The sequence below is a fragment of the Hydra viridissima genome, unplaced genomic scaffold (assembly GCF_058129835.1).
Source record: "Hydra viridissima isolate aposymbiotic clone 2 unplaced genomic scaffold, HvirCarnegie_v1 scaffold_5, whole genome shotgun sequence".
Lineage (NCBI taxonomy): Eukaryota > Metazoa > Cnidaria > Hydrozoa > Anthoathecata > Hydridae > Hydra > Hydra viridissima.
In genome coordinates, this window is record NW_028324304.1 from 11,577,782 (window position 1) to 11,590,958 (window position 13,177).

The following is a 13,177-nucleotide window of genomic DNA, read 5'->3' on the forward strand; positions in this document are numbered from 1 at the left end:
TTAGAAAAAACTTTAATTTGCTAAGTTGTTATATTTTTATACCACGCTGTTTGTGCTGCTCTTCACCGTTTTAAGGTTGTTTTTTTTACTGGTTTTTTGTTTATTCAATTGATTTCTCTGATCTGAAATAAATTAATGATAACATGTTTGTATCATACTCTTGTATTTAAGTATACTATTTAATGTCTGATCAAATTTACAAGCATGTCTCTTTCTTTGGAAAAGGTTCAACAAGAAAAATTTATTGCAAATATTGTGATAAACAAATAACAGCACGCTCAAAATTGAGATGGGTACAGCATTTAAGGGGATGTGAAAGAGTGTCTGAAGAGGTTAAGTTGTGCTTCAAAAATAAAAAAAGAGAAGTTCAGAGTGTTTTAGTTGAAACAAAAGGAAATGATAATATGACCTCACAAACCTCTGAACATTCAGTTTTTAAAGAATCTGGGCAACCTGCTAAAAGAACTATGCTAAATTCATATTTTGACACTATAAACAAAGATGACATCAAAAAGATAGATAAATCATATGCAAGGATATTTTTCCATACAGGAGTACCTTTTGCATTAGCTGATTCTTCTGCTTGGAAGCAACATCATGCTAATCTTAGACCTGCATATAAACCTCCATCTAGTAAATGCATTAGTGGGTGCCTTTATAAAGATGCATTAAATGATGAAAAATGTAGAATAAAAGAATATGTTGATAGTTCTGAATATGTAAGTATAGTGACTGATGGATTTTCAAACATTAATGCGAATCATCTCATTAATTATTTAATTCATGTTGAAAATAGGACCATGAAACCAATTGCTTACAAATTTGAGCCTACTGGTCAAGAGCAACAAACTGGTATTAATATTGCAAAACAGATAGAAAATGTAATTCTTGAGGTTGGTGTTGATAATGTTACAAGCATTGTAACTGATAATGCATCAAATATGAGAGCTACATGGGATATTATTGAAAGAAAATATCCAAAAAAATTTTGTAATGGTTGTGCTGCCCATACAATTAATCTTTTAGTGAAAGATATATGCCTTCTTCCTGAATTTGTGGATATTTTAGAAAAGTCTGAAAAACTGACAGCATTTGTTAAACAAAGAACATCTCTTGTTGATCAATTTCGTATAATTCAAAATCGTGTTAAACAAGAAAATAATTTGAAGGAAATGCGAACATTATCACATGCAGTTTTAACACGATGGTATAGCCATCATACATCAGTTGCCCGTAATCTGGAAAACAAATTAGGTCATTTGAATTTAGTCAACTCAGGTGCTTTCTCACGTATATCTCCATCCACAAAAAAATCAGAATACATAAACATTGTACAAGATGAATTTTTTTGGGAAGACTGTCAATGTTTTATTAATGTTATGAAACCATTATCAAAACTAGTAGGTAAACTGGAATCAGATAGTTGTCTACTTTCTGAAGTTTATATAGGATTTATTAACTTAATGCAAATATGGTGTGAGGACTCAATATTGAAAAGTATTGTTTTATGTCGATGGGAATTTATTCACACACCATCTCTAGGATTTGCATATTTTCTTGATCCACGAAATCATGGTGGTAGAAATATGTATAATGAGCCTCCTCCATCCAGTAAAAGTGATCTTGTTATGGTCCTTGAATTACTTCCAAAGTACATAGTTGAAACAAGAGGATTTTGCAATTATCAAACTTCAAAAAAAGAAATAAAATCTTTTCAGAGACTATGTGCAAATCCAACATCAGATTTTTTAGCTCAAATTAAATTAATGGATCCTGATATCTGGTGGGGAGTTGAGGGTGCAAGTAAATTTCCAAATTTAGCAAAGGTTGCACGAATAGTCTTTACTATTCCAACTTCTCAAGCTGCAAGTGAACGAATATGGAGTTTGTACGATTTTATACATTCCAAGTGTAGAAACCGATTTGCAAAAGAAAAAGCAATTGGCTTAGTGCTCATGTATGCAAATGCCACACTCCATGAAAAAGAAGCAAATATTGCTAATATAATGCTTGGTAATACTAGTGATCATGATAATGATGAAGATGATGTTTCTATTGATTTCACTCTAGAGACTTCAGTTGATTCAAGTGATTTGTCATCTCAAATGATTAATTAAAAACTTTATTAAATTACTAATAACAAGTTTACAAAATCTATAAATATTATCATAGAGAAATATTGGAATTTTGTGCAAAAGATTAATATAAATGTTTCTGTTTACTTTTGTATTTTTTTATTTCTGTTTATATTTGAATATGATTATTTTACTGTTTTTATTCAAAATTATTTGAAAACACAAGAGTTTTTTTTAAAAAGCTATGTTCAAAAAAAAAACAAAAACATGTTTGCTTTAAAAATGAAGCAGTAAGATAACAATCCAGTAATATGTGATTGCTGATTTTGATCAACACCTTCATCTTTTTTCTTTATCTAGTGAGGATGTAGTGCAAATTTAATAATTACTATTTTCAAGGGGTTATCTGGCCCATCAAAAATTAAAAGCAAATTTTTGGGGTAGTACGACAGTCTGGACCTACAGTATTGATATTATATATATTAATTTTTAGCAGTGCTTATTCCTTATATTAGTAAACATAAAAAGTTAGTCAAAATTTTTCTCAATTTTTTTTTTGTTTTCTCTTTTAAAGTAGTTAAATGTGAAATGCAACAACAAAAAAAAAGCATTTTAACCCTGCGCTAATTTGACTAATTTAGCTGGGGGCTTGGTTCGGAAATAAAGCAAATTTGTCTGGTTCCATCGTCGGCTTCTATAATCCAAACATAAAAGTAATATTGTCCGTTTGTGCCAATTCTCCCTGCCAAAAAATTATTTTAATTTTATGTTAAAAGCAAAAAAAAAAAAACAAAACAAAAGCAACTGGAAGAAATGAACCAGGGTCACCGGCCAATAGATGCTTATGCTTTCCCGATCAACATAACTCCACCAATTGTTTATAAAAAAGCATTTCTTATATAATATAACTTATATTAAGTATCACAATAAAACGCAAAAACAAAAACATTGAATAAAAAACAAACAAATATGTTTTAAACGTGGTAAAAATTCAAATCTTTAACACCTCTTTACAAATTTGTATTACGGTTTCGCCAAAAAATCAAAAAGTAAAAAGTTTAGTTTACGTCATACTTTACAGTATACTTTACGGTAAACTATACGGTAAACTGTATACTAAATTTTTAGTATACCGTATACTAGCGATCCCTAGACAAAACAAAACGTAGAAAAATTGCTGTTGAAATAGCAAGAATTGTGAAAGAAGTATCATGCAATGAATCCGAGTTGTTGAATAATATTTTAGAGTTTAATTCTTCTAAATCATGTCCAATTGTCAAAAATACTTTGTTACCCGAGTCTCCTAAAATTCCCGAAAAAAAATGCTTGTCGAATGACAAAATAAATTTACCTTTTACTAACTCTATCATTAGTTTTGAAGAATCTAGTGATAACATCGAATGGAAAGCTTGTTTGCATGATGATTTAGACAGTGATGATATTGATGGCAACAATTGCGTAACAAAAGTGAATGAAAGTGTATCAGATGAATTAAAGCAATGGACGATATTCAACTGGGATAACCCACATGGATCCCACAATTATCCCAGGTATTATAGGAATAATAATAATAATAATAATAATAATAATAATAATAATAATAATAATAATAATAATAATAATAATAATAATTGTAACAATAATAACAACAATAATAATAACAATAATAATAATAATAATAATAACAATTATAATAGTAATATATTATTATTATTATTATATTAATAATAACAATAATAATAACAATATATAATAATAACAATAGTAACAATAGTAGGGGAGATGGGGGCGCATTGATCGCCGTAGCAGTAAGCCACTACCAAAATGTACTTTTTTTCTCAGATCATATTGGCTCACTTTGGGATTTGTTGTACATATTATTCTAAGACAATCCTGAAAATTTAAGACCTATTGGATAAAGAGCAATTTTGGGAAATAGTTTTAAAGTTTTTAAGTATTCTCTTGTTTTCAATGAATTATTCATTTTTATGGCATTTTTAATATTTATTATACTTCAGTACAAACTTTGATACAAATATTCATTCCATTAGAATATTTGAATATTATGGAATGAATATTCACCACATAATCTTAAACACTGAGATAGAAACAGAGGGCTGAGGGGCAAGAGTCCCCCCCCCCCCCCTCCTTAAAACTTTATTTTTTTATTTAAATTTTGTTTCTGGCTGCCTTAGCCCCCGCTTATTTCTGAAATTACTGCGTTCAACATGTTTTTTTGCACAGGGGTGATTTCAAAGTTAAGTTTAAGAGAGGTTTGCTATTTTTAAAAAAATTATTCTTGACAGTAGTCAAGTCAAGGATGCCCTCTGACTTTGGTATGTGATCTAAATTAAATTGAAAAAAAAAACATTTTCTCATGAAAAAGGTATAAAGTAATCAGTTTTAGATAAATTACATTTATTTTCTGCTCTGCTTTGGTTTTTAGTTAGAATAAAATTATGTCTCTTTACTTGACCATAAACTATCTTTGATGCCTCTGATACTAGCTTCACGGACCTTTCCACTGACTGTGAATTGTTGGGTAAATCTGTAAGAATAGGTTTTTTAGAAGTCTGCAAAGCGTTCTCTAATTCAAATGATGGAATTAGGATAGAAGTTGGAGGTTCAACCTCAATTAAAGAAACATCAACTAAACTACTCCATGTATAAGCGTTAAAGTTAATAGGCATAATTAATTTTGCTTTGATTTTTGGTTTGACTTCAGGACTTACTTCTCTTAATTGCCTTATGTGCAAAACTTGCTTAATAGCTTGAGCCCTTATATCTTTTTCATCATCTTGCAACATAGAATATAAAAAGTTTTCTTGAAGACAGCAATAAGAGTTTCCTTGAAGATTTTGAAAAACAATTTGCTGTATATTATCTGCCTGATTTTTAACAAGCTCTATTGTCTTATGAAGAAGTCTAGGAGCATCTTTATAAAGTCCAGACCTTTTATGGGCAAACCACATGGGGCAATATACTTGGACTATATACTTTGTAATTGTACACAACTCATCTGTAGGATTCTTCGATCTTGCATAAACCATCATTATTCTTAAAGCTAGAGTTAACCATCTGGCATGGTAAACAGGTCCTGGTTTTTTTATTGAATATTTTGGAGATATAAAGCCTTTAGATATTCCAATACAGTACTCGTAAAGTTTACGTTGATCTGTACTAAGATCAGATAAAATATTAGAGTTTACATAGGAATCAATCTCTGAATGAATTGGAACAAAATCAATTATTGGTAAATCATGCAAATCACTTGCAGAAGCTTTTTGACCAATAGGGCCCTTATATTTCTTTGGATCGTTAGTTTTACCATCTACTTCAGCTATGACATGGCGAAGTGGTAACTCATTTTGGTGAAGTACACATCCTATTAAATGGATTCGTCGGTTTAAAAGCTTTTCTAATGTCACAACTAAGCCATTATCTGCACCAGTATTAGCAGAAGTATTATCAAGAACAATGGCTTCCAAACTACTAATGCTGTTGTATTTTTTGAGTATTTTTAGAGTCTCAGTTGCCATTGTAATTCCTGTTCCATTTTTTATTTCAATATGAGTTAAATATTTCTTAGAAAAAGGTCCACTTTCTGCAGTAAAAGTTAAGTGATGTTCATCTTTTACTGTTCTTTTAATAATAGGTTCTGCATATTGATCATATCCTAATATATGTGCTAATGTATTTTTGTCTTTTTTACTATCTACTCCAATGACTTTTAAATGAAAAACTTCTGAACTATGTTTTTCACTAATCATGGTTGAAACACGCTTTTTAGTATCAAATATCTTTTTTTCAGTGATAATTTGTGATCTGTCATTTTGAGTTATAATTTGATAGTCTATCAAGGTAGCAGTTGCTATGGCAGATGTTGCAGCGTCACTAACTTCGAACCTGATAGCAGCTTTGGCAATGTTAGTTAAATCTGTGTAATTTTTTTTACACAGTGTTTTTGCAAAAAACTCATGGTTTTGATTTTTATAATCATCATTATTATCTATTTCTACATCACAAGTTTCACTGATACAATCATTATCTGAATGAAGTGCCATGTCACTTGTTAAATAAATTTTCTCCTTACTTTTTTTTCTTGCGATCTTGGCTGTCTCTTTCTTATCAATTTGGCCTATCTGCCAAGTTCCAAAGGGCCCTCGCTTAACTTTTTGATCCTTTAAATACTCTCGTTCTAGAACTGGAACCTTAAGTTAAAAAAAAAAATTTTATAGCTTAGAGAAAGTATTTAAATAATAAAAAGCATAAAAAATAATTATACAAAAAAAAAAAGTCACCTGTTTGCTTTCTTCACAGAGACATACATAGTGCTTGTTAGTGCAACCCTTGCATCGAACATTTCTAAAGGGTAATATGTATAATAAAATATAATGCCATAATTTGAGAAGAAATAAAAAAACTTTACAGCTGTAAAATTTGTTGACAGTTTAGTCACAAATTTGTGTGAACAAACATATTGTTTAATATTGTGGTTTTTTGAAAATGTAACTTCAAACCTGTCATCGCAATTTAAAAGAGGAAGTTCACATCTGCATGTTGATATATCAAACAACTTTAAAAGGTTATTTTCCAACCAACGAACACTGTTTTTATGTTTTGAAGCTTTAGATCGTTCAGCTGCAATTACTTTTTGAAATGTTCTTTGTAACTTATTTCTTAGAGGTTTTTCCTTCATAAGTGGAAGATTTGGATTCACTTTTTTCCAAATTTTTAAAATTTCTTCACTTACTTTTAAAACTATGGCAGGAGAATCAATTTTTTTAGTTGTAATCATTTCTTTTTCGACCTTATAAGCATATTGAATAGTCTGTTTATATGTTGGAAGGTCACTAACAGGTAGTTCGTTTGGTTGCCCAGCATATCTTTCACTTTCATGTCTAGTTATAATATTATGCGTTCTTTTTCTTGTTGGTTTCCCAGATCCACATTTTGCATTCATTTTTTAATATTTAAATTCAGTCTGAAAAAGATTTTTTATATACTTGTTGTGTAAGATTTTTTATATACTTGTTGTGTAATATGATAATACCATAAATACAAAAGCAAAATATATGGCTAATATAAATACTTTATCCGTATTAGATTTTAATTATTATTTTATATTATAAAACATCGCAAAAAGTATCCTTTTCCAAACACATTTAAAAATGGCAAACTTGTTGTTATTATACAAATTTAAGACGCGAAAATAACATTTTAAGCGAGGTTCTGTCCTATTTTGCAATACTTAAATGGAACCATGAAAATGTAATTGGTTTTATTTTTCCCAAAATAATGACTAAGTTTTAAAATTTTTTAAATTGCAAATAATTTTATTGAATATAAATAGTACATTTCCCAAAGTGAGCCGAGTGTTGACTTTAACTTGGTAGTGGCTTACGTAGCAGTGTTTTGAAAATTGCGCAGAACCTGAAAGAGATGTAAAAACTTATTAACTACGAAACACATGTAGAACTATCTGGCTTTTGGAATATATAAATATTTTGATTTAAATAAATGATAAACATGAATAATTTTAACTTTTAAACAACCCTCTCAAAAGATCAATGTACCCCAAACTATGGGGTACTATGATCTCCGACTTGGGGCACATTGATCTTATATGCGTAATATTATCTAAACGTTTAACACTTCTATAACTAAATCTTGTAAATAATTTAGTCAAAGGGTAATATTGTATAACATATAATACATCTAAATTTTTTAATTATTTTTTAAATATAGCAGTTAAACCCACTAGTCTAATTTTTAATTAAAAAATGTATAAATCACAGCAGCTATAAGCTACCCACTTTATATACGTTTAAAACTTTACAACAACTTGAAATTTATAAGAACTGAAATATAAAGACTGAAATAAGAATACAACTTTTAAGTTTACAAAACTTGTTAAAAGTACAATATTTTGATTAAGAATATTTCATCATTTGTGAAAGTCAAGTTGTGAAGCAGCTTTTGGTTTACATTGTTTTTTATTCCTAAGCAAGTAATTCTTAGTTTCTTTCTTATCTTTTGTGGAGACTTTTTGTTGATTTTTGGTTTGCTTCAAAATTTTCTTTTCTTTTGACAAACAAATTTCATTTCTGACAGGAGTATCAGTCAAGATCCTTGTTTTTAACTGCCTACTTTTAACATTTTTTTTTCTGGCAGATGCTTTTGGGTAAGGTTTTAAAACCTCAGGTGAGATTATAGAAGCAACACTTGTTGACACTTTGTTTAAAATACTTGTTTCAATATTTACTATAGTTATTTCAGACTCTATGTGATTAACATGTGCTGGTATCATTTCAGATTCCATGTTGTTGACAGGAGTGATAGTAACTGTATCTGGAGCAGCTCTATCTGTAACTGATGATGGTAAATATTCGTCATCTTTGAAAATTTCAGAATTGAATGGCTCAATGCCAGCTACTCTAAATCCTGTCTGTATATTAGATGGTGAGAAAGCTTTTGTATACGGTTCTCGAACTATTGAAACAATATCATAAATGGTCATTGGTCTTGGGTTTGAAACCATCCAATTATCACATGCAGAATTGTAAAACCTTTTCAATGGTCCAAAAACAGTTCTATCTAATGGCTGCAATTTATGGCTGCAATGGGGAGGAAAACTTATCATTGTAATTCCGTGTTGAATTGCAAGCTCCAAGCCTTTAACAGAAATATGACTTTCATGACTGTCGAGAAGTAACAAAACTGGAGATTCCTGAGAACAGTTTGAATATTTAACAAAATGTTTAATCCATTCTATGAAAATTTCTGAGTTCATCCAACCAGAAGGATTTGCAAATCCCACACATCCAGGAGGTCCTTCCTTAATCATGTAATCATGAAACTTTACCCTAGGAAAAATAAATAATGGAGGAATGGAATTTCCAATAGCATTAGAGGCACAACATGCAGTTACCAATGTTCCTTGTTCTGCAGATGTGATTCTTCCAACTTGTTTGCTTCCTCTACCAGCTAAAACCTTTACCGGCTTTTGAACGGTTGTTAAACCAGTTTCATCAACATTATATATACAGTTAGGATTATATTTATATTGATTTCTTACCGTTTTAAGATTTTGAAAAAACTCTCTTACAGTGTGTTTGTTAAAAGCTGTTGATCGAGCGAAGCTCGTTGCTTCAGGTGTTCGTAGAGACAACTCTGGTTGTCTTTTCATAAAACCTTGCAACCAATCAATGCCTGCAATTTTATTTTTGATCCATGATGATGGGCATATCTTATTGTTTTTTAAAGCAAATTCATATGCCAATAATCGCGTTGACCTAGCTGAAAGGCCATAGTTCATTTTTGATGCAATTAGTAAATAACTTGATAAACTTTTTTCATCTTCTGCTGTAAAAACTTGTCTATTGTTGTAGTTAGGCTTGAAAGCTTCATTTGGATTAAGCCTCTTTTTACGACAATATCTTTTTAAAGTCATTCTATGTTAAACTGACGTGCTACAACATTCAGTTGTGTTCCTTCTAAAACTTTATTAACAGCTACTTTCATTGTTTCACTTGGTATAGCAACTTTATTTGTTTTTTTAATTCTATTTCTAACCATTTTAAGATCTGTAAAAAAATATATCAATAAAAACATATGTTTTTAATAAATGCTAATATTTAACATAATAATATTATGTTAAATATTTTTTAATTATTATGTTAAATATTATTCTTTTGATATTATAAAATAATAGTATTATTATTACTAGCTTATAACATAAGTAGATTTAAAAAATGAAATGCTAAAAGCTATTGTTTGTTTATATATAGTTTTTTTTTTAATTATAAATACAACTCCATTCGTTTAACTGTATTGCTTATAAACAAAAACATGGGGCACTTCGTCTTCTATGGGGCACTTCGTCTTCTATGGGGCACTTTGATCCTCCGATCAATGGGCCCCACATAGTCAAAGATCAATGTACCCCAATAGGTATAGGTAACATATTGATAGCAATATCTACTGTATAAATTGCAGCCAAATAAAAATTATATATTATATTATACACCTAACACTTACAAATTTAAAATAAAATTGTTGTTAACCCATACAGACATCTAAATAAAAATATATTTGAATTATAGTACGATTTAAAAAAATCACTTTTTATGACGAAAAACAATATTTTCTTTATTTTTTTTGACGCTGATAACCTTATGAAAAAATATTACGAATAATCAATTAGGGAAGCATAATGGTTAATTAAATTGCAACCTCTCTTCTAGTAAGGCAAAAATGAACGAGTAAAAGCCAAAAGATCATACTGCCCCGGCGATCAATGCGCCCCCATCTCCCCTAATAATAATAATATTATCATTATCATTACTTTTGTCATTATAATTATTATTATTAATACTAATATTATTATTATTATTATTATTATTATTATTATTATTATTATTATTATTATTATTATTATTATTATTATTATTATTATTATTATTATTATTATTATTATTATTATTATTATTATTATTATTATTATTATTATTATTATTATTATTATTATTATTATTATTATTATTATTATTATTATTATTATTCCTATAATACCTGGGATAATTGTGGGATCCATGTGGGTTATCCCAGTTGAATACCAACTGGGTTCCTTATGGTTTCTGTTTGCTATCCCGACTGGATTACCCGGCCGGGACCCACCCGGGTACCTTATGGGCTGGCTAGCTGGGGTTTTTGATCTAATATTTTTTAATGATTGTAGGTTTTTAAGATCACCAATTTGATTGTTGGATCTTGGTCAGAACTTTGACATTTCGAAATTTTATCATTACAAAAAATAGATAAAACAAACTTACCTTTTATATTTTTGATTCATCATTGGTGATATATTGGTAATTCAATAAACGGATTTAAAGTTATGTAAATACTGGATCTGTTTTTACGGTAAAAAAAATCTGTTTTTTGCGGCATTTTAAAGGCAAAATTTAAATTTTGCGTATAAGATTTTTGAAGACCTTTTTTGATTTAGTTAAATTTCCGAGATTACATTAATTAATTAATTGTAATCATGGAAAATTGTGACAGTTTTTGAAGAAGAGGAAGCAGCAATTGCCGTTCTCGAAAATGTAATAAGTGTGAAGTTCTTTCTCTAAAGGTAGCCTTGTAAAAAGTTTCCGAAGGAGCCTAAATAGTTTATGCTGCCTCCAAAAAGTATACCACATTAGAGCAAACGATTAGGTGGTATTTTAAGAAACAAAAAAATTGACAAATTTTGAATTGAACCTGATCATAAAGACAGTTCCTTCAAGGAATGTTGGGACAAAAGTTTACAAAACTTATTCATCAAGACCTAAATAAAACATCACTATCTGCAATTGATTTGAAGCTAATGATTCTGTGTTAAAAACCCAGGGTCATTATGAAAGAGAAGTTTACTCGGGTAGGAGATCTTGCTTAGGGTGGGAGATGATGCTTTTGTAACTGAATCTGGATGGCAAAACCGCATTTTTAAAGATTTTATTTAGAAAATTGATAAAAAATTGAAGCTGCACATACTGTTTTCATGTTCTTAGACAATCATGTTCATTGAATTAAACTGATAAAAATGGAAAAAACTAAAACAAAATAATTTCAACCTGTTACTAAAAAGAAGCGTGGAAGCTATTCACTAATATGAATTTTATATTTTAAGTGAAATTTTGAATATTTTAAGAAACTAAATTAGAATTTCTTTCATTCTTATAAGCTTAAATGCTATAATATGTATATATTACTCAAGGGTTATAAATGTTCAAGGTTTCTTAGAATAAAATTTTTGCGAAAAAACAAATATTTTACCCTATTCTAAAATGTTACAACCGTTTTTTGATCTTAACCGAAAACTTATTTCGAATAAAATAGGTTCAATGAATTTTTGACTGTTGAAATTTCTATATTCGATTAAATTGAGCACTGATTTTTTAGGCGAAGTAACGCGCAGCAGCATTCAATTCAAATGTAAATACACATGAAAGTGCACAATTTAGCTTGATACTAAAAATTTCTATAAATAAACCAATTCTTCAGTATTTGTAGGTTGACTTATTGTAAAACAAGAAATAAAATGGCTTATACAAATATTGATATAAAATTGTGGGATTTTAACTGTGAGTGACTTATTAACCATGTAAAAACAATTTATTCCCTACTTGATTTAAAGTTAAAAAATTTACTTTAACTCTAAACCATGAAGAACCACGCCTCTTAAACCAAACCATTCCTGTTGTTAAAACCAAACCGCTCCTGTTCTTTTTAAACATGCAATATTTTTTAGGTGGCTATATATATGTGTTCTCAAAGTAATCTTGTGAACCTTCTTCTTTTTCAGTTGAGCTGCTTTCAATTCTTTTGCGCTTAGGTATCAAACACTATGGGTTTGGTTGTGTGTTGGTAGATGATCTTTTTTCAATTTCGATAAATGAATTTAAGTAATCATCTTCAAGGCAGTTCTCTTTTGATAGGTACTATTTACCACTAACAAAACCTCTCAGTTTTTCATAGTTTTTGTTGATATATTTGGTTGTCCGATAATTTCTTGCCAAAGCTACGGAAGCTGCCGTATACGGAGAGCTGGGCCATAGCTGAAAGAGCTGCTTGATATTGGTTTGCGAAGTTTAAAAGTGGCAATTTCGACCTCAAGGATGCATCTTGTTCCAGTTTGATGAAGAGTGTATAAATAAACTTCTGCACGAAGACGCGCGTAAAACAACCAGAGAATTGGCAGAGAGTATAGGATCAAATACTTTACTCAATGGAAAAGGTTCAAAAACTCGCAACCAAACAGTCAATGCAGAACTTTATGGTCAACAGATGCAACGATTAAACAACCACATCCAGCAAAAAGATCTGGTAGACGATTAGGCGTTCTTCTGCAACATGACAATTCCCGTCCCCACATTTCCATTATGACTAAGAAGGCAATTCAAATGCTTGGTTGGGAAGTGCTGCCACATCTTCCATACTCTCCAGACTTAACGCCATCGGATTTTCACCTCTTCCGATCTCTTTCAAACACTTTGCACGGCGCACTATGCGTCGCGCTGATAGAAAAAAAGGAAACAGCCTTATATCTGGAGAACTGTTTA

General features: G+C 29.8%; 1 protein-coding gene across 2 annotated transcripts; it reads right to left on the reverse strand.

The window, feature by feature from the left end:
* Positions 1–4,445: 4,445 nt before the first annotated feature.
* LOC149888687 (uncharacterized) lies at positions 4,446–7,102 on the reverse strand. 2 transcript variants are annotated; one of them, XM_090088114.1, is made up of 3 exons: positions 6,596–7,102; positions 6,377–6,440; positions 4,446–6,286 (listed from the first exon to the last, which is right to left on the reverse strand). In XM_090088114.1, exons 1-3 carry the CDS (start codon positions 7,036–7,038, stop codon positions 4,451–4,453), a joined length of 2,343 nt encoding a protein of 780 aa, XP_089944240.1. In that variant the 5' UTR covers positions 7,039–7,102; the 3' UTR covers positions 4,446–4,450. The 2 variants fall into 2 exon arrangements, with proteins under 2 accessions (XP_089944240.1, XP_089944241.1); XM_090088115.1 differs by having other exon boundaries at positions 6,829–6,954.
* Positions 7,103–13,177: the final 6,075 nt, after the last annotated feature.

Coding starts and splice junctions, on each gene's coding strand:
- LOC149888687 (XM_090088114.1), bottom strand. CDS start 7,038: ATGAATGCAAAATGTGGATCTGGGAAACCAACAAGAAAAAGAACGCAT. Junction 6,441..6,595: donor CTTTTAAATTGCGATGACAG/GTTTGAAGTTAC, acceptor ATTACCCTTTAG/AAATGTTCGATGCAAGGGTT. Junction 6,287..6,376: donor TCTGTGAAGAAAGCAAACAG/GTGACTTTTTTT, acceptor TTTTAACTTAAG/GTTCCAGTTCTAGAACGAGA.